The following is a 24,592-nucleotide window of genomic DNA, read 5'->3' as shown; positions in this document are numbered from 1 at the left end:
CACAAATTCTATGTACTGTCCAAATTTCAAGTTTTTAGCTCAAGTTTTTTGGGCTAGGTGTTAATCAGTCAGTCGTGAGTCCTTTTATACATATATGAAGCATACTTACTGACATTTTTCCTTAGAATCCAATAATGAGATTGTACTCAAAAGCTCGCGACCAAGCAAATTCACAAGCCCCCGACTCATGTGAATAACATCTGTCATACTATTTCCTCTTGCCTAAAAAATATCAACATATGAAATAAATAGAAACATACACTACAAGAAAAAAGTATAACACATAGAAATCCAATGATAATAATAACAGCAAATTGTTACGAATATTAATTTGATTAAACATTTCCGAAGGTTAACAAAAATAATTAACCGTAACATTATACGAAAGTTAATTTCATACAAGATAGTTTTATATATAAAATTAGCACAGAAGTCACAAAAGATCAAAGGAATAAAAACAAAATATAAAAAATATAACAAAAATCAAAAATAACAATACTAGTAAAATAACAGGAAAAATCTTTTTTAATAAATTTAAAAACTTAGAGAACGTAGACTATTCCAATTTCACGTATGAAAGTAGGAATGCGGTCATTAAAGACAGCGTTGTACCCCAAAACCTGGTTAAGATTTAGTCTTAAACGTTTTCCGATATCTAAGTATTGTAGATATTCTGCTAGAATGTACTGTATGCTCAGTGAAACGATAGTCTTCACAATACGGAGAGTTAGCTCCGTTCACTGAATAGGGACGTGTAAGAGAAAACTGTCCGACACGAAAGCGAGTCAGGATCGCTTCAACTCGGTGACTAAAGGAGAAACTAATTACAAAACTGAAGATCATCCTATACAACATTATTAAATTGAGTTCTCAGTTTTTATGTAAGGTATAATAATTAACAAAAAATTTTATTTAGGCCTAAACAAAATAAAAATAACTGCTTATAATTCTAACATTCCATCAAATACTAGAAGAAACATTATAGTATATTATACATATCTTTATATACATACGAGGGTAAGTCAATAAGTAATTACAATATTTTTTTTCTATTTCTTTTCAAGTTGGCTCTACAGCATTGTGTATTCACCAGACGCTAGGTACCACCATTGGTTTCGCCTGTGGTAGGTTGCAGCGTTATCACATTAGTCCACTTTGCGCTGTTGCGAAGTAAAAATGACCGCGCCACTTTGTGTTTACCAAAGAAGAATAGCGTTCTGTCATCCGTTTTTATGTGGTCTGAAAGTGTACCCGAAGCGGAAATTCATAGAAGACTTTCAGTACAATACGGAGGCAACATGTTGCCACAGCGAAGTGTTTACCAGTGAATTAAACAGTTCAAAAGTAATCGAACGACCGTGAAGGATAAGGAAAGAGCAGGGTGCCCTGCTACAGTAAAAACTGATGACATTATTGAACAAGTCCGTGCCTTGACTCTAAACAACAGACGAGTGACTTGATGAAGTGGCAACACATATGCAGATTAGTCATGGTTCTGCATATGACATAATACATAACAGACAATTTTTACAGTCTGTGCAGGACGGGTTCCGAAAAAAACTCGATGAAGAGTACAACCTAAACCGTGTGAGAATCTGTCATCGCCTACTGGAGTTTTGACAACAATGGCTGTTATAATACGCTAACTTACTCTAATATGAGTAAACCTACATATGTGCATTATATATTGCTAATTTTATCAGCTAAAACTATCGAGTGATTTTCACAGTTTGAATAGTTATTCACGTTTGTAATGAGTATTATCATATAATTACCTTGTGGTTTGTTTATAATATTACAAATGTAATTAGAATAATTACCTTAAAAAGGTCCCAGTTTAAATGTATTGTTTTTCCAACATTTCTTAAAGATTCTCTAATTGACTCCATGTCATCCACAAGCGTCTCTCCTGCTTCTAAAGTTGTCGTGATAAGTTGCGTCTTCTGATCCAATTCCTTTTTGCATGTTGCGAGTTCAATAATTAACTTTTCCTTCAACTCTAGAAATATATAGCATGAAATTAGTTGAATTAAATATGCAATATAACAGAAACCATAAGTTATGTTCTGCATTTTCATGATTCATTTGATTAATTGATTGGTTAAAATTTAATAGGGACGTCAACACTAATTGTTTGTACCCATCTTCATGATCCGTGTAACTTCACAGTGTTATTTCTGTAAATGTTGGAATTTTACTAAAGCGTTAGATACTAAATCATTAAGAAAATGTAGTATTTTTGTACTGTTTTGTTTTCATAATATACGGTATTTCAAATATATATATATATATATATATATATATATATTTAACACACGCATAACTGAATCAGGCATTTTATCTAATGATCATTTATAGACGTAGTAAAAGCGAGTTTTAATTAACGAAAATTGTTCTAAATTAATCAACTTTAGAAATAATAAAATAAGGATCATTTACAGGAGGAAATAATCATTTACGAGAAGATAATGAAAATAAGGATATCCCATAAAAATTGCGAAAAATAGTTTAAATGTAAATGTAAAGTATACAAATACTCATATGAATCTTTGTTGCTGATAGCAGTAGATGTTTGTTACTGACGAAATGGCACCTTAGCGACAAGAAGTTGACCTTTCTTACTCCTTTTTTCTTTTTAGTACCTGGTAAAATAACATTCTAAACTTTTGTCTTCAGTTTTATTTGTGTAGGCCATCTTGTGCAATAGAATGTGTCATTAGCGTGCCGCATGACTTTGGAGAGTTATCAGATTGAAAGAGAATTTTTTGAGTTGTTTGAGTGTCCAGAGAAGCCAACTTGATTGAGTTAGTGTTGACCAACGTAGAAATTTCCAGTAAAAACTCTAAACTATTTTTCAACTAAGTACTGAAAATATTTTGTGAAAATTTGCCTCTACTATAGAAAGATAGATTTTTCGATACATTCTATGTTAAAACTAAAAGGTCTGAATTAAATAGTGGACATATTGGGTAAGAATTGGATACTTCTCATTGAATCAGAGCCAATGATAATTGAATCCACACAAAAACATTCAATACGGTTTCTGTCAACATTTTAATGTCTCGAATCATAGTTAGTAATGTCGTTACGTTTCTTTTTATATAATTATCTCTCTATATATTGCTTATGTTCCTTGCACAATTTCAGTTATCACTTTCTGATTAGTTTTTCTAGAGCACTTAAACTGCTTTTAAGTCAGAATTCAGCTACTACTTATAAATTAAGTTCCATATGGTAGGTGATCATTATAAAATTACAGAAAATTAACTAATCTAATCAATTTGATAATATATTATTATTATGTTAGGTTAAGGTTTGTAGATGAAAATACAATGGAAATAAATAAATATTTTTACAAAAGTTGTCATTTTAATATAATTATATTATCTTCCGAGAGAATTACGCATACAACAGTAATAAATGTACATATAATCACAGATTTCACTTTAATTATTTACATTTCAATTTGCATAAAAACTATTACGTGCTCAAAGTCATATGAATGTATTTTCATGGTACAGTAGGAAGTCGGAAATCCGAACTAATTGGGACCACAGGTAGTTCGGACTTTGAAATTATTTGGATTTTCGAAAATGACTAGCCTTTAGGCTTAAATATACTGTATGGTATGCTCTTTGATCGATACAGTGGTATACGGTACATACAGTAATTACAATACCGTAAGTAAGACTACTTACATTTAATGTTTCTGAAAATCCTGCTCGTACACTAAATTATGCTGTTCTTGTAACTCACACCTAAAACTTAGCTTGTATAGGCCTAAGGGAAAATAAAAATAAAAATATGTATGACAAAAATTACATAAGAATGAGCTTTTGTAAAAATACTACTTTCACACAAAGAAGATTGAATTAGTGTACTGTCACTAGCTTCTTGGGACTGCGTTCGGATTATCGATGTCCAACTGTGTATGTACTTTCAATGTACCACAGATTTTTATGGTGTACTGAAAGTGCAGATCTAGGGATGATAACTAATTATATTCAAACTTACCTTTCTGTGATTTCAGTCCATTATTCAAGTTCGAATTTTCTTTTAACAGATCATCAATTTGCACCTGAAATTTTCCATGTTCAAGATTAGATACAAAGGCACCACATTTACAAGTATGAGTAGTGTTTGGGTTTAAGTTCAATTCTCCATTCACATTTTCATACACTTTGTTTAAATTCCAAGAATCTTTTCTGTTGGTTTCCATATTTTGATCACTTATATGCTGTTGTATTCTCTCTATCTGTTTTATTAAGTTAACATTTTCAATTTCTAGTTTTCTAATCTGCAAAATAAATAAGTAAATCAATAAGAATCCCGATTTATTGATTTGAAAAAGAGATTTTTTCAAAATACTTATATAATAAGTAAAAATATCTATTACGCACGTAGACCTAACTTTATGGAAATATTTTGAAGTAGGTGACTCAAAAAGTTTCGTTAAACATAAAATTTTCTCTATTTCAAAGTCTGGAGAAAAATGTTCATGCTTCAGATTAATTGGTTCTTGATTCATAAATTTAGTTTCCTTCTTTACCTTGTAATTACATATTTAGCAATGTAGGTTTAAAACATTTCTGAAAACAACTTGTGTCATGTTTTTTTTTTTTTTTTTTTTATGAGGAATGTAACAATTTTGAGATTATATACAATAGTTCATTAAAGAATACTTAAAGCTTTTACATATTATTTCCATCTTTTTGTTACGATCATAATTCATAAAAAAATAGAATTACTTAAAAGTTCTATTTATTAAAACTTCATAAAAATATTTTCTCATACAACCTTAAATTATAATACTACAAAAATGGTACTTGAAGTACAAATACTTTACAATCACACTTTAACCAGTTTATTATGAGAACAATAATTCAACCAGAGATTATTTTTATGTAATGTCAGGTTTTGATAAAAGTAAATGTATAGAAGAGTCAAGGTAAATGATCAAGACTAGCGTTTTGAAATCGCAAAGATTAGCAATAGCATCGTACTTAGTTTTAAAAATGGTAGTTCATACAGTAGAAATGGTTCCTTTCAGGATAATAATGTTTTTTTTTTTCTTTTTGTATTAAGTGTATACAAAATTTTTATGCTGAGGTCACTATTATATAGTAAAATTTTCAATAAGATGCATTGATCAACTTATAATAAAGTGTTAATATTTTGTGATTCATAGTTTATAGAAGAAAATTGTAATTAACATAAAGACTACCAAAATCCTCGTACCTATATTTTACTCATTACTAGTATCTAATCAACCGAACTTGAAAAATAGTCCAACCTGTTCTTCGGCTTTCTGATTGAATTTTTCTGCTTTCTCGTATCGTCTTAAGAGAATTGCGAGCTGGTTTTGTAGATCCTGTGTAAAAACATCAGTTCGTCTCCCGTATTGCATTTGGTTCGAAAGTACATTTTCAAATGTTTCTTCTGAAATAAATTTAAGTAATAATAATATTTATAGCAAAATGATAGCCAATAATTCAATGCAGCGAATCGATATTTTAATTTCCTTTATTTAACATTAATTGCCAGCACTTTCTACTCTTCATTTCCTTTCTCTTAACCCAATGACAGGAAATCAAAACAAATTTTCCTTCGTCACACTCTCTTTAAACATGTAAAAGATAAATATTCTTGTTCCTTACCACTATCAACAACTGATTGTGTCAAACATACACAAATGAAATACTACATCTCCTATGTTAAATAGTTTACTACATAATTATATAAAACCATACTACTGAAATAACTAACAAATCTCAGTAAATATAATTGTAAACATTAAATTTTGTTTGTTCAGATGCGTGTCGGGGTTATGAGATAACACTAGAAAGATAAAGAGTATCTGGTAGATGTTTGCGACTTGAACTGATGACAAATTTGGTTTATTTTACGGCACCTACTCTACTCATACGACAATATAATTTTACAAAGAATCCAAAAGTAAATGTAATATGTGTGAACACATTACTGAACCACACAATTGATTAGTGGTGGAACTTCAAACAACCAGAAAAGTATAACACAAAAGCACTTCCTCTGACTCTTCATAAGGCCACATTCTCGTGTACACTTAAGACAAAGGAAGTATACTACAGATAATAAAGATTGTTTTCTCTGTTCTGTTTTTCCTCCATGAAAGAAGATATAAAATGTACTTTGTTATTGGACGGAGTATCAATTTGCATCAAATATCTGTTCCAAGTGTTTTGTCTGCAACGGGTTCTAGCCCATTTATTAAATTTAGACAGGAGGAATCACTAAACCAAAGGGCAAAGACAGTGTAACTGCAAATCTTTTCCACTGTAATTCATAAAGATATATAGCGAACGAAAATTAGGGATCATGAGGGAAGGAATAAACTGAGAATAAGATTTGAGTACTATTACGATATTCACTTATATACGCCAAATAATAACCCTCTGTTAGAAGACACTGTGTCTTCCTACAAGGTCAACAAGTCGGAACATTAACAAATGTACCATTAAATATAGTACATTTAATGGTATTTAGACGAAACAAATCATTTTGAACGGTTGAAATAAAATTGTGACTCATACGGCAACCTAATAAACACGAACAACATCAACATATGTTTGGTAGATGAGAGTTGATGCTGCATAAGAGAGCACTATGTGTGCTTCGAATGAAATCAAACGTGACCATAATTGGTGGAAAATTTGAAGAACAACATACTTATATAATACGAAACAAAATTCTATCCCGGACTGAGTCAGTTACTTACCTTCCTCTTGGGCAATGGAATTGAAGAAAAGCGTAAGGGAATTCCTATCAGGTTAGATGGAATGGATTTTAAATGTGTAATTTACTCAATGTTCCTATGCTATTAAAATTACACAGTTGATTTTCATATCCCTTGTAATAGATTTATACATACGCTTGTATATGATACTGTTTAACAACATTGAATTAATTTAAGTAAATGTGAACATATGAAGGAAAGACAACAGTATTTTGTCATTAAAAAGTGACTTTTGATAACAGTCCAGTATGTGATACTCCTTTTAAATTAGCTGTTTCTGTCTTACTTCCACCACAATAGAAAATGATGTAGAAAAAGTTTTGGTTTCTTCCAGATTGCTGTCGCGATTAAATTTAAGAAAGAAATAAAAGCCCGGAAGTTCGAACTTTGTTTGCTAAAACGGAACAAACTTTCGAGTTTATCCAAAATAATCTGTATCGAGAGCTAGTTAAATTGCCGTCAGTAACCGAAAACGAGACTGCGACGGAAACGTGAAAATCGGTAGGACTGTTTTAAAGTTAAAATTTAAACTAACAACGAATTGTTCGCCTTAGAGTATTCGATAAGTATTGTGTGTAGTAAAGATGATAAGAATCCTGCAAACACCACTAAATTGCTCTATATATCAGACTAAAGAAGATAAATACTGGTGAAGAAATTATTTATGTCAATTTGTCTTATAAATAAATAAACCTTTAATTAATTAAAGGTTTATTTATTTAATTAATTAAGTACTGATTAATTAAAATAGGCATTTAATAAACAATTCAATAAAAGTGTTTAATTAACATCAACTAAAATGTTCATTATACACCTGTAAATTCCTAATAAATGCTTTATAATAATGTACCATTGGTCGTTTGTTTATTTTTTCATCTAAGTAGTGTAATTTGCGCACTCTTCCCTTCTCAAAATGTAAACAACTTGAAAATTTAGATTATTTTGAAATCAATTCAAGTCATTTCATCAATATATGCTGTCTATGAAAACTCCATGTAAATAAGTAAACAAGTAAGTAAGTATGATCATTTGTTTTAGGTTTCTAACTGTAAATCACAATGTTCTTTACAGCGAAGTTGAAGAATAATTTTAAAAAAGAAGAATAATTGGACATAGTCAAGAAATATAATAAATTAAATTATTAGGTAGATCCTTATCACATATAAAAAGAGAAACTTAATTAAACAATGGCATGTTTCCGGTTTTACGGTAGATTCCCCAAGACTCCACTGCTGCTAATGATTATATGAATCTAATATTTTGCCTTCGAAATTCATTTGAAGTATGTTATATTATTCTCTTATTTTATTTTGTATGAGTAGTCTGAAAAAAGCTATTCAATATGCGAAAAATTAGATGTTCTGAAAAAAGAAAATTCAATCACTAACAAGTTTCTCTAATAATTAGTATTGAAAAACTTAAGTTGATAATTTAATTTGTACAAGATTCATTTTCAGTAATATATATCTATATCTATATATATATCTATATCTCTATCTATCCATCTATCTATCTATCTATCTATCTATCTATATATATATATATATATATATATATATATATATATATATATATATATGTGTGTGTGTGTGTGTGTGTGTGTGTTTGTGTGTGTGTCTTCCTTTAAAGTTACCATGATGAAGGAGAAAGGTGTTTTGCACGGTGCCCCTTTTGCTCAAAGCAGCCTCCAGAACATCTGCAGGTTTTAGGTGAACTTGTAGGAAAAAACCTCCTCAGCCCAAAGCAGCTTCGCGAAGTTTTGTTGTGGTTAGGACCCCTAGTCCGTGGCGACCTCGGGTTTAGGTTTAGGTCTACCCTCTACTCCGAGGCGACCTCAGGAGCGGGTGTAGGTTATTTGATCAGCGGTCAGACTGATAACTGGTTTCTCCTCAGGCTGCGCTATAAAAGCGGTGGTCTCCTGGTGGCTCGTTCCTCCTCGGGCTCCGTCGTCCTAGTTTCGTGTCTTCCTGGTTGTAGCTTTCGTCTGCATATACTGTTTGTAAATAGTAGCACGTGTTGTAGTAACACGTGCTTGCGCTGAAGGGGGGATTCCTTACAAAATATATATATATATAATTTTACTTCACAAGCTGCACTACAATATATCAGCAATTGAAAAAAGAAGAAAGTATTATTATATTTTCTGCATTATGATAGTTTTCTACGATCTTTGTATAATTTCGTTCAAAATTTTGAAGAGATATTTGCACATGTTTCAAAAAGACATAGGTCTATCTTGTAACAATACCGGTTTTTAGTATGTTAATAAAATGTAAATAAACAATAAACCCCCAAGAAATTATTAAAAATTATACAATCTTTAACTTAATATCCATCGCATTGTTACAATCCTATAGTGCTGCCAGAATAGTTACGCAACACTTGAAAAACCGCCTCAATGACCAAACAGCAATTAATAACATGTTTCTATTATCACGCTAGTAGTTATTCGCTGTTCTTTTTCTGTTTCTGTCAGGCAAGACGTTTATTTACTCCTAGTGCAAAGGATGAAGTAAATGTGGAGGAAAGATAAGAGAAGAAGTTACTGTGAGTTTGGTTTTAGTACAGATGTACGCAAGAATAATAGTGAAGTGAAATACTATGTGCCTTCGTTCTATGTGTATGCCCTTGATAACACTTGTGAAGGGACAAATAGACTCGGTGCCCAATTAAACATTCAGTCGATCAATGAAAGCCTTTGCTGAAACAAGACAAAATGCGTGTTGATCTTATCTTGTTTGTAGAGAAAGGATTTATTTTTGTGAACATTTTTATCTTTTTTAAATTAAAAGTAAAAGTTTGTTTACTTCAGAGTTTGTCGTGATGTTTGACAGTACATTATGCTATGCACTTCAATGTATTTTTTCTATTAAAAGTCAACGTTTGTTTACCTAAGTGATGCTTCATAATACCTTAACTATTTTTCTCCTTTCTTGTAACTTTTTCATAGTCATAACCAGTGATGTCACTCAGCTGGTTTTCATCGGTTCACCCCAACCAGTTGTTAAAATTCCCCAGAAATCAATAGTTTTGAAAACCAATATACAAGCTATTAATATAAACATGCTACATGACTTAATCCTAGTCACTATTACTAGAATCATTGGAATAAATAATAATAATAATATGATCATATATTAATAATGTTAATATTAAGTCAACTTATTATACTGATAATACAACCAGTTGTTAAATGATTTGAATGACACCATTGGTCATAACTACCAATTCATCAATTTAATCACCATGTCTAGCGGATCATTTTAATTATAACGGACAATGAATCATTTTCAGCATCTACATCGACTATTACAGTATCGACAGCAACATTTCTATGAGACCAGTTGATAATTAGTTCGAAAATCTATTCATAATGTGTAGGCTTGAACTTTGCTTTCTAGTTCGTTTCTCTGTGAGTGAGGGAGGGGTACCTTGGAGTGAAGGAAGTAATATAATTGGCACAGAGCCAGATTTAGGTTTGATGTGACCCTAACCTATTGAAAATAATTGGGCCTTTTATATGTCCAGTTGTCCTTCGTCAACTGTCATTTTAGGGAAGAGGCTAGCAGAACGGGCCCTGTTACTTACATTGTAGAAGCACACTGTTGCTGTATGTAGATTTTACTTTATTTTTTTTAATCTTATTTTTGGAGGTGTATATTCAGTTATTTCCTTTAAATTTTTAGGGCTCCTAAGAGAATGGAGCCCTAAGCTATAGCTTAGTTAGCTTATACGTATACCCGGTACTGAGTTGACATTGAGGTCAACAAAATTAAGATCTGACAGAAATAGTTTTCTAATTTAACTCCTGCTGTTATTTTTGCTTAAACGAAGTATACTGTATAGTACTAAAAATTCTTCTGCTTCATTTTGTGTGCGATTGATATAAGTGAGCTGTAAGTTTGCACAGATTTACCAACATTTCTTTCTTAGTGGTGGAAGAGCTATTAAGTCTTTGTGAAATTCTCAGGAATCTTGATAAATGCTGTTAGATGTTTTGTTGCATTTTTGAGTGAGTTGCTTTCGAGATAGTTATACCTAAATTGAGCAAATATAAAAAAGGTATTAGGGTATATTTTGTGGTGATTATCCTTTCGTTGGTAATTAAAAACCATAGAAATGTATTTAGAATCTTGACAGTGAAATTTTATCATTATTACATAAAATAAATAAATAAGTTACAAATAGCTTTTCTAAAAAGCATAAAGGAAGTGAGATCACTTTGAAACAAAAGCATTTCTTCATTTATTTCGTCTCTTGTTAGCTGAACCCCCATTTTAGTGAAGCACGTCGTTGGGCTATGAAATTTAAAAAGCTTATAATTGAGAGAGACAAAGAAAATGTATATTTATATTTTGTAACTTACCAAATCACATAGATCCGTATCTCATCAGAAACAGGCGTATATTGAAAACTTTTTTAACGTGCACGTTTGAAGTCAAATCAAAAAGTCTCTTCCTTTTGATACTTCATCTTATATCATAATTTTGGAACAAAAAATACAATTAAATATTATTTTCTTTCCGGTAGAACTCTTAAGACAAACAACATCTGTAGAAATTTAAATTATGTCACTGCAAGCTAAGGGAAGTAAGTGTCATAAGGCTTCAGAAAGCAGTATACAAGGATAACTATATTAGATCAGCTTTCTTCCCTTATTATGTAGCGTTAAAATTAAAACTTTACTGATGTAACTTCTCTCAAGAGCTTTCACTGATCTTTTTCTTTACCAATCTAAAGAGAATATGATTTAGAAGACGCTGACAAAATACAGGGTGTCCAAGAATCTTCATACCTCTAGGCTTGGTATCTAAATTCTTTCCTATCCATTTTTTTTTTTTTTTTTTTTAATGTGTTCATGTATTGTTGAGCGCAGTTTATTCACTTCATTTAATCTTTAGCGAGGTGATTTAGTTGAAGACATCGCAATTGACAGAACGACATGTTTTCTCACACGCCTTCTTACATCCAGTACAGGCCTGTCTTTTGACACATTCTGAGGCAAACACACGTTTCTTCCAATCAAGCAGGGTTGCTTTATGGAAATAGATTCTTGTCAAAATGCTCTCAAAGGCAGTCATTGTTTGCTCTGCCTATAGTCGTTCATACTTTATACACTCAAACGCATGCTACTAATCGTTCCTCAATTATATAATTGAAACCACTCATCTCAATCATACGGTTTCACAACTGAAATACTCCACGAACCTTGAACGCAGGGACAGCAAACAGTGTTTGAAAGCAGAGAATGCTGTCTGTAACTATGAAAACAGTGTTACCAATACCACAATTAAAATTACTATGAAATTTCTCTCTGTGACACTCAAACCTAGGGTACGGGGACTTCCGGACACCTATACTTCTAAGAAACAGAGAGCATTTTTTTTATTTTGAATTTGAAGGTACAATTACAACTTTAAATAATACAAAATGAAATATCAATTGAAATGTGGTAGTAATGAATTATATATACTCACTTAGTTGTTGCTGAATGTGTCTATCGTCAATACGTTGTACAATAACATCTTTTCTTGAGTTTTCACTTCGAACCAGATCATTCCTTAAAAGTTTAATTTCATCCATAACTTTGTTTAGTGGCTGTTGTTTTTCGTAATGAATATTATTATCGCTAAAATCCAACGATTGAAAGTACTGTTAATTCGACTAATAACACTGAACATTTCAATGAATGACTTCTAAAACAAACTATCACAAACAGTGAAATTTTGGTAAACGAAGAAAATTTCATTTTATCTTCACATGTACCGAAAGTATATTTACGGAAGCTATAATGTTACACATATTATGTAGCATATATCGTTATAATTATATTTATTATTACGAGTTATAAGAGTTTAAATTGTGTGAATATCAGTTGCTTTTGCAGCCAACATTTTTACTCTATTAAGTTTAGCCTCTTTTGAAATATATCCATATTATACTGTAAAATGTAATACACACAGAAAGATCTTTATTTAATACGAAAATAATAAATTCATGTTCTTATTCTGCATTTATTACAAACAATGGGGATATTTACTGTCGAAAAATCTATTTCGAGGTCTTATAACATTTCTTTTTAGTTTTAATTTCACGTCAGAAGGAAATCTTGTGTTCGTCGGGAACACCTTAATATCACACTCTTCCTTCCCTAATTTATTGGCAAGTAATCAATTGGATAAGCTTCTATATTTCAAAGCACAGTAATCTTGCCTTTCAGGCTATTTAAGAGGAAACGTATGTGTAGCTAAAACATTTATGTAACTGTGACATACCAAGGATTTAAAAGGTTATTTTGCCATTAAAATGGAGTTTTGTGCTTTTTATCTCCACTGGTAATTGTATACATATTTTAAGGCCATATTACCTTTAATCTTTAAATCCCTTTATATCTTGTGAATAAGCTAAGTGAATAATGAAGATAAACGTCTGCCAATTAGGAGCCTCCACCTGGATTCTCGGTGAATAAATCCGACGACCTGGGAGATAAGGTATCGGTTCGAATTGGTGAGTGGTAGACGGATGAATGCGCGCGTGGGGATCTCGATTGATTTATCTATTTGTGGTTCCGAGTTATTGTAACCCTGAACCCTGAGAGTATCCTAGAGTATTTTCCGTTCTATTTTCCAGTTGTCTGTAACTCAATCACCATTCAGTCTCAAGAGTGTGTATGTCGTATATTCCTGGCGATTGCCCAATGTATTACATCGCTCCTTACGGCGCTTCTCGAGTGCCGCCTTCCAGTGAACCGAAGTTTTCGCAAACTATTGTTCCAGATTTTACAGTGTCTCCAGCATTTACATTTGGTTCTTTGTTACCGACTACACGTGTGATGCAGGTTTCCTCTGTTCGTCTCGTGGAGCCCACCCTGGACACTTGTCAGGATTCCGCTTGCCAGTGCTGTAGTGACCAGTGTTAGTGACCCGCGTTCCGCGAAAGTGGGAAAATTGTGAGTTTTCTCAAGCCATTATCACAAATCTAAACTCTATTATCAACCTTCGCTTCATTATTTTCTTAAGTCTTCATACATTATGAATAATGAAACTGATAACCAAGTGGTAACTGATAACTTGGTTAATGGTGATAACCAAGAACGTGACGACTCCCGTCCAGAAACACCCAACCCAGGGGTGGCCATGGTCCGCACTTTGAAGGCCATTACGGCTCAACTCCGTATCATGGCCGAGACACAACAATAAATTCTTTAGCACCGCCAAACGACTTTTCAGGCTTCTTCTTTCGACGTCATAGCTTGTTTCGTCTTTAAGTTTCGGGATATAACTCCGAAATTGCTACCACAAACAGGAATCAATAACCCTGAATGGAATAAATTTATTTCACGTAACCAAATCTAAAAATCTTGAAAATAACAATGTTAAATCTCCCAAAAGAAAGCGCTTTGTATATTGAAATAGACGTAACGTATCTACTCACTTAGTCTAACGCCCTCTCTATACAGAGTAGCCACCATATATGTCAGTAGTGAAACGTCTTGAGTATAGAAACAACTTTTGCGCACTACATAGGTAGTTTTTATTCTCAAAGGCATATTAAATACAGTGTTTGAAAATTGCTTGAATACATTCAGTTTTTACTTTTTAGTTTTTACCTCTTAACACATACGTTTACCTCTGTAAAATACGTGGTACGAATATGTAACTTTCTTATCTATATGATGTCAAAGTCAAAGTAGTGTCTAAGTTATCTTTGAAATGAACAATTCGTTATTATTTGTTTATTTATTTAGCGGAGCAAGGTTTTATTCCATACACACAAAGAAAAAGTGAATATGAACATAAAACATAATATGAACATAATATGAGCATAATATGAACTTTTGATCAAAATGATCAATGCTAGTTTCAAGAAAATTCATTCTTCTTCATCGGCAGCAACGATTGCAAATTCTTTACTAATCCTTATAAATGTGTCTTTTTGTTGTACTTGATAAAAAAAAAAAAAAAAAAAAAAAAAACCTACATTTTTATGTATTTCTGTTTTCTTCACCCTTTTATTATTACTTAAAGTCCTTAGACTTGTGAATCTTCTGTCAAACTTAAGCAATACTAGTAAATTTGAATGAAAATTAACTAAAGAAATCTATATAATAGGCATAATCTATATAACAGACATATACAATAGATACAGATCCGATATGTCCGATTAGCTTGTTAGGAACGCAGATTATTATTTTGAGGTGCAAGAACTACCAATTATGTACAATTTTATTAAACTCAAAGATTATTATTTTGAGGTGTATCCACATAGCAAGAACTACCAATTATGTACAATTTTATTAAACCTCTTCGCTTACACGAAAAACAAGTAAACAGGAACATAGAGATCTATTTTGTGCAAATCTTCCTTTTTCTTATTATTGTTAGTCTTCAAGGTTCTGTATGCAACTGATGTCACCTTTCAAGTGTGACCATATCGTACCTTTTTCATTTTCAATCTAAAAAATACAATGATCTTGTTTGCGTAATTTTTAATGTGAGGACACCAAAAAGGATACCGTTTATTTAGATTCATTTAGATTATTTAAGGTTTCTAAGAATTATAAATTAAGAGTAAGTTTTAAGCCTAATTATTTTATAGCAGACCACATTAAGTGGAATTTATGAAGTCATGTGTGAATGTGAAGATTTTTGTATTAAGATGACGAATAGGAACATAGGCACAAGGATCAAGGAACATGTTAGAGATGCAAAGGAAGTAAGTCTGGTCTTTCTAAGCATCTACAAAATTCCAATCGAAATCATTTACTCGATATATTTAAGTTTTGTATAATTTTTTGTCACTAACAGAAAGAAGTATGTTCCAAACTTTTACATAAGTACAAATAAACCGAGATTTAATATAGAAAAAGGAAGATTAGATAAGGAATGGGATATTATGATCATTGCATTAATAAAGATACTGTTTATATTATTTTTTTAAAAATTAAAATATACAATTTATGAATTGGCGACTATAATATGTAAATAAGTTAGCACATATGCAGGAACAAAATACATTGCAGAATATTGTTCGTTATAATTTTAAAAGTGGCTATATAAGGGAAACTCGAAAAGGTTTAATCAACTGATATTGTACATAATTGGTAGTTCTTGCTATGTGGACAGCTGTTATTTATTTAAATGCATCTAAAAATAATAATTACTGGTTATAACAAGCTAACCAGACGCATAAAACCTGTAAGTCTATTTTATAGATTTTCAAAGTTAATTTTTGTTAAAATTTATTAGTTTTACGTAAGTTTGACAGAAGATACACATGTCTAAGAATTTTCAATAATAATAATAATAAAAAAATTAAGACACGAACATATAATAGTGTATTGATTTCTCTCTAGTGTAAGAAGAAGACATTTATAGGGACTGGAAAAGAAATAATATGTGAATGCGAAATAGTATAATCTAAAATACGCTTACTTCACTGTCCTAAAGAAGGGAAAGAGTTTTCTTTGAAATATTACAGATGACTAATTACAAATATGTGTTCTCAGGGAATATGAAAGTGAATATTAAAAATTTAATGTACCTCTGTTAATTTTAAATGAAAGAAATCCCAGGCAATGCTTGTAGTAAAACATCTAATTTTCCACAAAACTGACTCACCAAGGACAGCCATTTAATGTCAGAATAATTATTACATTTAAGCTTGTAATTTTGCTTTAATGTTACTTATTAAATTCCTGAAATTTGTAAACTTTACTCTTTAGAAAATCTTAATACGCTCCTTTTTCTCTCCCTTTTCCTCTCCCCTCTAAAAAGTAAACTGAATCTTATCTCAGGCATATGAAACTAAAGAACTGCGAACGTTTGTGATTAGTCAATAATTACTTACTTTTGTAATGTTTCTTTCAAGGTTTCATCACGATTTCGAGACTTCGGGATAGTTCCAGTAATACTTCGCTGCATTATCTGAAGGAAATATATAGGTATAATAATCATCTATTAATTCTTTGTTCATTTTCAGTGATCGAAGATATCTATATCCTCTGAAACAATTTCTTTATTACTTAAAATACGTTTCTGAATTAAAATGAACTTAATCTCAACAAAACACAACGGCAATTTAAACTAATCTTGTTAGAAGCTGTTGTATTATACAAAGGTTTGATATCTTATAATATATTTTTATAATTCTAAGTGTACCTTTCGATCTAATGCAGTGGCGTAGCAGCTGCTCCCGCAGTGCGGGGGGGGCGAGGTATAGGGGGGTCCGAAGAATAAAGATTTAAAGAATAAAGATCTAAAAGAATAAAGATTTAAAGAAGTAGAACTTCAACCTTACTTCCATTAAATAATTCCACTTGCAAACATTTGTGCCTATTTGTGTGTACACCGTGATTTCCAAGCCACAAAGACTTCTCGGTTGCAGCAGAAGAATATTCTTTTGTTCCTCCCTCTCCGAGATTTTGGCCTTTGGGGCCCCCAACTGACTGTCGGTTCGCTTTATGTACACATGTATTGCTAGCATCTGAGAAGGTTGCTAGGCTGCGAATGAGCAGTAAGTGTCCCCACCCCTTCAACTTAATGGTTGTCATTCGCGGGTCGCTAAGTTATTTTGAGGATGGTCACCAGTGACAGGTAGAAGAAAACTAAAAACATTCTTCCGTGTCCCGCCTCCTCAGCTAAAACTAGCGAACAATACCTAGGATGAGTCAGAGAGTTTGAAAATGGAATGAAAAGGGGTAAGTGGTATGTTGACCATGTGACATGCATTTTATAACGAGAAGCCTTGCTTGTTGGTAGGACGTCAAGTAAATACAAGCAGCAAAGTGGTAGTTATGTGTGATATTGTGTTGAAGTGAATTGCATTATAGATTAACAGTATTCCTTCTAGTGGTGAGTGTGATATCTGATGTGTGACTTTTTTTTTTAATCATAGGCTGTGATTTCCCCCTGTGTAGTGCCTCCCCCCGCCCAATTACTATGTCCAGTAAACGTGTGTATCCCAGCGGAGCGACAAAAAGGGGGGGAAAACGAAACAAAGGGATAATCTTTTGAAAAGCATCCCGAAAATTTCTTCACATTTTTCAATGATCAAAGAAAGTGAACAACGTATTTCACCAGAAACTTTACAAGATGAAAAATCTGAGAGTGTTTGTGAATTCGAGGTGTCTGCAAATATGGAATGTGAACCCGTGAAAAGTGAGCATAGTGTTTCTTGCCCTTCGGATAACAAACTTACCGAAATCAACACTAGTTCCCCCTTCCCCTCCACTTCTCAATCTAATGTTGACCATACTGCTGAAGCATTAGATTTCTCTCATAAATATTCAGCGATCGAGGTAATTTTAATTTCGAAATCCCAGCAACCTTAAAAAAAAGTGCATTTTGAGTTATGGCCCCTGCAAACTATCCGGTCCTTTTATTAGAGACGAGAAAAATAGATGTTTCTCTTCCGATTATTATTTTCAAAATTCGCAAGACGGCAAAATCCCACGACAATGGTTATGTTATTCGGAAAAACTGAACCGCGCATATTGTGAGCCCTGCTGGCTCTTTGCTGACAGGAAAGCAACCCACTTTCATTCAGCATGGATTGAAGAAATAAGTGACTGGCAAGGACTAGCGAAAAAAAATTAAAGAGCACGAACGAGCTCAATATCATTTGCAAGCTTGTAGTACTTACACGATATGGAAAAATAATAGTACTGTGTGAGAGAGTTTAGTATCTGAAATGGAAGACGAGATAAATTATTTTCGAGAAATATTGAGGAGAATAATCGACGTCACACTTACTTTGGCAATGTGTAATATTGCCTTTAGGGGACATCGAGAAAAACTGGATGAACCTAACAGTGGTAATTTTCTTGCGGTAGTTGAACTTTTGAGTAAATACGACCCCATTTTGTCTCGATTAATAAATGATAAAACAAAGAGCAAAAATACATACTTAAGTTCCGAAATACAAAATGAAATTATTCAAATGTTGTCAACGCAAATAGAGAAACAAATAATCGCAGAAATACAGGACGCTTGTTTCTTTTCTTTGACTTTGGATACTACTCAAGATATTTCAAAACACGACCAATTATCTTGTACTGCTATGAGAAAACTAGGATTCCTTTATCGCTTCACTGACATAAAAAATCCTAATTTCTTAAGCTTGTTCTATAAGTCATACGTTGCTCCCATTATTGAGTACCGTTCTCCTATCTGATCTATAGTCTGCCCTACTCATCTGAAAAAATTAAATGCTGTAATTAATTTCTTTGTAACCATTGTATCCTACCGAGTACCTCACCTTCGAACATTTCCAAAAAATGACGTTTTAACATTCCTCAATATCAAACCTCCCCTAGTGAGAAACAAAATTTCTGATCTAATATTTTTGCATAAAATTGTAAATGGCCATATATCATGTGAACAATTATTAAGTCAGATCAATTTTCACGTAGCCGCTAGAACAACACGGTTTAGTGATCTCTTTTACACTCGAGCTGCGAGAGTTAATATTGTCCAAAGGTCCCTTCTAAACCGAATTGTTAGCACGTATAATCAGTGACCAGAAACTGTAGACGTTATTTCAAATGAGCATACCTTCAGATCATCTATAAATAAACTATCTTTATAATGTTGCCATTGTACTGTACCATCTTGATTTCAAATCGTTATTCTATTGTTACGTTACATAGTTGTTAAAATGTTTCAGTGTAAAATGGCCTAGTGCTGTATCTGAAACCTATTATAAATAAATAAATAAATAAATTAAGCTTCATTTTTCGATACGTCCTAATAAAGAAGGATTAAACGACAGCTCCGTAGAATTCATTATAATACATGAAAGTTTCTTGGGATTTTTGAGGGTATTGGACGGAAGTGCACAAGGATTAGTAAGTATAATTTTACCATTCATTGAAGAAAAGGGAATTTCAATAAGACGGTGCAGGGAACAGGGCTACGACGGGGCGAAAGTGATGAGCGGAGTGTATTCGGGAGTGCAAGAGCGCATCAAGAGACTTGAGCCTTCAGCCAGTTATGTACATTGTGCTGCTCACAACTTGAATCTAGTGCTGAGAGACGCAGCTAAAATTCCACAGATAACATCCTTTTATAATGTTCTTGAAAAACTTTATGTATTTTTTAGTTCCAGTATTAAAAGATGGCAACTTCTAGAAACTACTAATAAAGCCACGACTCTTAAAAGACTATGTCCATCAAGGTGGGATCCAGATTACGACGCGTTATAAGCTGTCCGTTTTCGTTATGGAGAAATTCTGAAGGCTTTAAGCAACATAATTGTGGCATCAAACAAATCAGAGGAACGCGACTATGCAATTTCCTTAAGAAAACAAATAGAATCCTACGAGTTTGTAGTTCAAGTGGTAGTGTAACAGTTTTAGAAACGACGACCATCGTAACGAAAAAAATGCAGTCACCAAATGAAGATGTACAAGCTGTAACAAAATTGTTGGGTGAAGCACTTACTTCACTTAAAGAATTATGGAATTCTTTTGACAAAGTGAAGAAAGAGTCCGAAGAAATGGCACAAATGTGGGGAATCGAATGTCGTTTCACAAGTAAACGTCCAAGTAGAGCAAAAATGTTTTTTGACGAATTATGTGAGGATGAAAGACTAAGTAATTCAGAAGAATATTTCCGAATTAATATTTTATATGGTTATTTGGATACTGTATTGAGTCAATTACAGACCAAGTTTGAAAGGATGATGAACATCACTGAAAAATTTGAGTGTTTGCAACCCAGTGTTCTCGTGAACAGTAGTGATAAGAAACTCCATTTAAAGGCAGAAAGAATTGTAGTGAGCTATCCGAATGATATTTCTTCAAAATTCTCTTATCAGTTACTTATGATCCGTAGTGTACTTCGAAGTGATATCAAATACTTAAAAGTGGGAACAGTGAAAGATTTTGCGGAATTGGTCCTTATTAAAAATCATGTGATTATTTCCAGTATCCCTGAGGTCTCTGTGGCGTTGAAATTGTTTTTAACTCTTCCTGTGACAGTGGTTTCAGCAGAACGATCTTTTTTAAAACTAAAATTAATTAAGAACCATATGCGCAGTTCGATGATGCAGGAACGTTTGTCATCTCTTATAATAGTTGAAAGAGCAACACAGTGTTACACACTAAATTTGTTATAAATCACTTGAAATCCGGCCTGATGAAAAGCCCGGATAACGAGCGAAAATCCCTCGAAAAATTACCCAAGAATTATCCTTTCCATTCGGAAACCAGTCTTTCCTTAGTTGTCAAACGGGTTGCATAACATAAGTTACACTCAAATCAATAACATCTTTCCCCTGTACTAATTTTACAATCTACCTCCCCTTGTAGGTTTGGCCGAAAGGCATTTTTATTATTGTCGCCATAACTATCGGCTTTACAACTAGGACCCCTTCTCTATACTTTGCGGGAAGGGGGGGCTGCAAAAGTGTGCTACGCCACTGATCTAATGGAAAATTTTGTTATAATGTTGCTCTAATTTGTAGTTCTCATTAAAATTTTCTTCTTTTAGTGCGATTAAATGTTCGGTCTATATGTCAAAATTTACTTTTTTTTTTTAAAAAAAATAATGAGATTGGAGTAGTGGTGTACACAAGGGGGACTTCCGATTTTTAACTCCCCCCTTCTTTTAGCAAACTTCTGTGTACCACTAGATTTGATTCCTTGAAAAAGTAGATTTGTTCTGAGATTAGACTGAGAATGAACTTTATGTGTATTATGAATGAAATAAAATGAAATCTTTATTTTAACGTTTCACGGTTATGCCCTCTACTAAAAGAAAGGTAAGAGACTATAATATTCACGCCTAATTTAAACCACAACTTAATAGTAAAATAAGTTATTAAATGTTAAAACATCAAAATGATTTTTTTAGTATTTATATTTATTGTAACAGATATTCACCTCATCACACTAATTACGAGGGGAAACCAGAAAGTTTTTACCCCCTCCATGATAGATGTACTTATAATGTAAAAATTTACAGAATGATAGGTTAATATACAACGTAGGTTAATACTGCACTTATATGTGTGCTAATTTATGCCTTTACAGATTAAGTTGAATTGACATTAAAGCCAAAAACTAAGCGGAGGCAACATGTTAAAAAAATCGAATAACGCTGCGATTAGGTTTCCCTAATTTCAAGGAAGATCGGGACAAACAATATTTGGAAAGATGGAAGCTGTGTATGGTGACGTATGGCTATCTTATAATACAGTGAAACGCTGGATGAGAGAAATCAAATGTGGTCACACAAGTCTACAGGATGGTCCAATAGAATGCCATTTATTAACGGTTCCAAAACCTTGTAACTTTTTAAAATAATATACTTTTTACATCTGCACCAAAATACAAGAATTTGTTATCTCATCTAGTAAAATTCTGGGTGCGTGCCTGATATTGATGTTGAATATTTGATACTAAGACCAAAGAAATTAAGAAACGTACTTCGCCCCTATCTGCAAAAAGACTAAAGTGCAGCATTTATCTACTTAAGGTCATACTATTTAAGTATTGTTAGTAACCAGAAAAGAAACATCTTTACTGATTATTTACAAAAAGGAAAACATCTCACAGGAACGTATTAGAAGAACCTTCCACAAAAGTAACAGAATGTTATCATTAGGGTTAGGATTTTTGGTGAAAAAAGTACTGAAATTGGTGGGTAGAAACGTAGAAAGAAACATTGTCTTTGGTGGAAATTTGGTGGAATCAAAACTATCTTAAATGATAATTATACTACATCGCAAACATAATTTTAATGGTTTTGTACCAAATTCTATACGTTTAAATATATACTCAATTGAAAAGTATGTCTTTAATTGAAGATCAAACTCTATAAATGAATATCACAATTTAACCTTTGATTTGTTAACATTTCAAGGCGTAAAAGAGTGAAATAGAATAGAATTGAATTTTACAACAATCGTCATCTCAATGTTGAAAAATATCAGACATTCTCGGTTTGTTAGGAGTACTCTATATTACGAGAATGACCATTTAATTTCCACAGATACCAAGCGAGCATACGTTGTTTTCAAGGCAAACTCCAGTTTCTTCACATTAGTTGGATCTATCAGTTTTAAGAGTTTTTATTTATTTATTTATTTTTCGCCTAACTGCTAAGTCTGAGTTTTGCTAATCCCAGCAGGCTGTCCTTTGTAGCTTGAAGTATATTCCATTGTTCCTACTTGGAAATGCAATCTGCCTCTAACTTGAATGTATGTGTGTGGATAACTTATAGGCAAGAAAAAATACAAAATAGAATTTGAATTGATAGCTTCCGTCAGTTTTTCTACTCTATAAAGTTCTCTGCTCCCCATTGGTGCATTTACTATGGATTTTTTTTTCTAATATTGACTCAAGTTCTTTTACTGTACCAATGATAATAATTAATCATTTTACATGCTTTGGTCGAAGTAGCATCATTTTATAGTATCAGCAAGCTTTTATACTGTCGCGAAAGAGGCTGGGAACGTTTTCATTTCTCCAACTCATGAGTTTCTGAGCTTATTTTTCGATATCTTTTGTACTATATTGTGACACATTTTAAACAAAATTGAGTGCACTGTTGTAGATAAGGTAGCAACACAATAAATCGACGTTAAACTGGAGGGGAACGAGAAAGAACTGAGATAAAAATCGATATAATATGTAAAGATAATGAATGAAAGCTTCAAATTTGATGCTTATTTGTTGAGAATTTCTTGATTAGGTGAAGAAGGTTCTTTTTTAGTGAGCATAAATTTTGAGTTTGGAACCCCGAAACTCATGCGCTAACTTGATAACACAGTTTCAGCAAGCCCCCTATCAAACTCTACGATTTGGTGGAGCACCAAAAATCCGTCCCCTAGTTATCGTATTAAAAAGAAGAGGTTTGCTGCCAAAAGGTATGTTGCTGTTACTGCTCAATGTATCGCACAATAAGCTTTAAAGTACTTACTTTTGTATGCCAATGCAGCTAGATGTTTTCCTACCCACGATACTCACCCAATCTGACAGTCTAATTACTTCATCTTCCAAAATATGAAGAAAGTTGTGGTAGGCGTTTGAGGATAATGAGATCAACGATGTGGTGAAAACCTGTTTTGCCTTCAACTCCACAGATTTTTATGCTGATGGTACCAACAGACTTATCCATAGTTGTTTACATTTTGAATTTTTATAGTTTAATATCCCACGGTTATCCCCTTTAGGCTAAAGGAGACGGATGATTAATTGACGTGAATGATTATGAAATTAAATTTTTGTGCTCTCCCACCGAGAATCAAACCCGCGATCACGTGCAGTAAAGGTAAACACGCTAGCCACTAGATCCGTAGATGTGAAAAATGAGGGTCAATATGAGGGAGTACGTAGAAAAGAAAGCGTCTGTGGACCAAATTGCAGATCCTTAGTTAATTTCTATCATGATGAGGGTAAAACCATTTTAGCCTTCCCTTGTAGTAATTATACGAATTGGTTACAAACTAAGGTAATCATTCTATAGTTGGAATCATTCGTATGTTTTAACGTATAAGGATTTTTATTTACTATTAGTAGATATGCATTCATTGTATTAATTAGTAATTACTTAACTTAACATATAAATTTATGATAGCACCATGGAAGTAAGAAAAATAATAAAGGTTATTTTAACTATTTTAGCAAAGCAGAAGATATACAAGAGACAAGATAACTTTTTGAAATTTTATGTAAAGTAGTATTTACTGTACCTGTCCATGAGAATCATCCCTTAGTGAAGCAGCTCTCTCTTGTTCTTCACGAGGACTTAATCTCTTATATAAATTGTATCTGAAATAAATTTACACAAAACTGATTATTTTGTTATTTTA

General features: G+C 32.5%; 1 protein-coding gene across 2 annotated transcripts in view; it reads right to left on the bottom strand.

The window, feature by feature from the left end:
- Positions 1 to 24,592, bottom strand: part of LOC145676611 (uncharacterized) — a 146,259-nt gene that overhangs the window by 46,807 nt on the left and 74,860 nt on the right. For both annotated transcript variants that reach the window (XM_081747448.1, XM_081747454.1), the window contains exons 6-12: positions 24,473 to 24,551; positions 16,625 to 16,701; positions 12,253 to 12,404; positions 5,294 to 5,439; positions 4,015 to 4,297; positions 1,821 to 1,999; positions 110 to 222 (exon numbers count right to left, since the gene is read on the bottom strand). In XM_081747448.1, the coding sequence (XP_081603574.1) occupies positions 110 to 222; positions 1,821 to 1,999; positions 4,015 to 4,297; positions 5,294 to 5,439; positions 12,253 to 12,404; positions 16,625 to 16,701; positions 24,473 to 24,551 (1,029 nt within the window). The remainder of the gene's footprint in view (positions 1 to 109; positions 223 to 1,820; positions 2,000 to 4,014; positions 4,298 to 5,293; positions 5,440 to 12,252; positions 12,405 to 16,624; positions 16,702 to 24,472; positions 24,552 to 24,592) is intronic.

The sequence above is a fragment of the Thermobia domestica genome, chromosome 2 (assembly GCF_964235325.1).
Source record: "Thermobia domestica chromosome 2, izTheDome1.hap1.1, whole genome shotgun sequence".
NCBI lineage: Eukaryota > Metazoa > Arthropoda > Insecta > Zygentoma > Lepismatidae > Thermobia > Thermobia domestica.
This window is presented reverse-complemented; position numbering and strand designations above follow the sequence as displayed.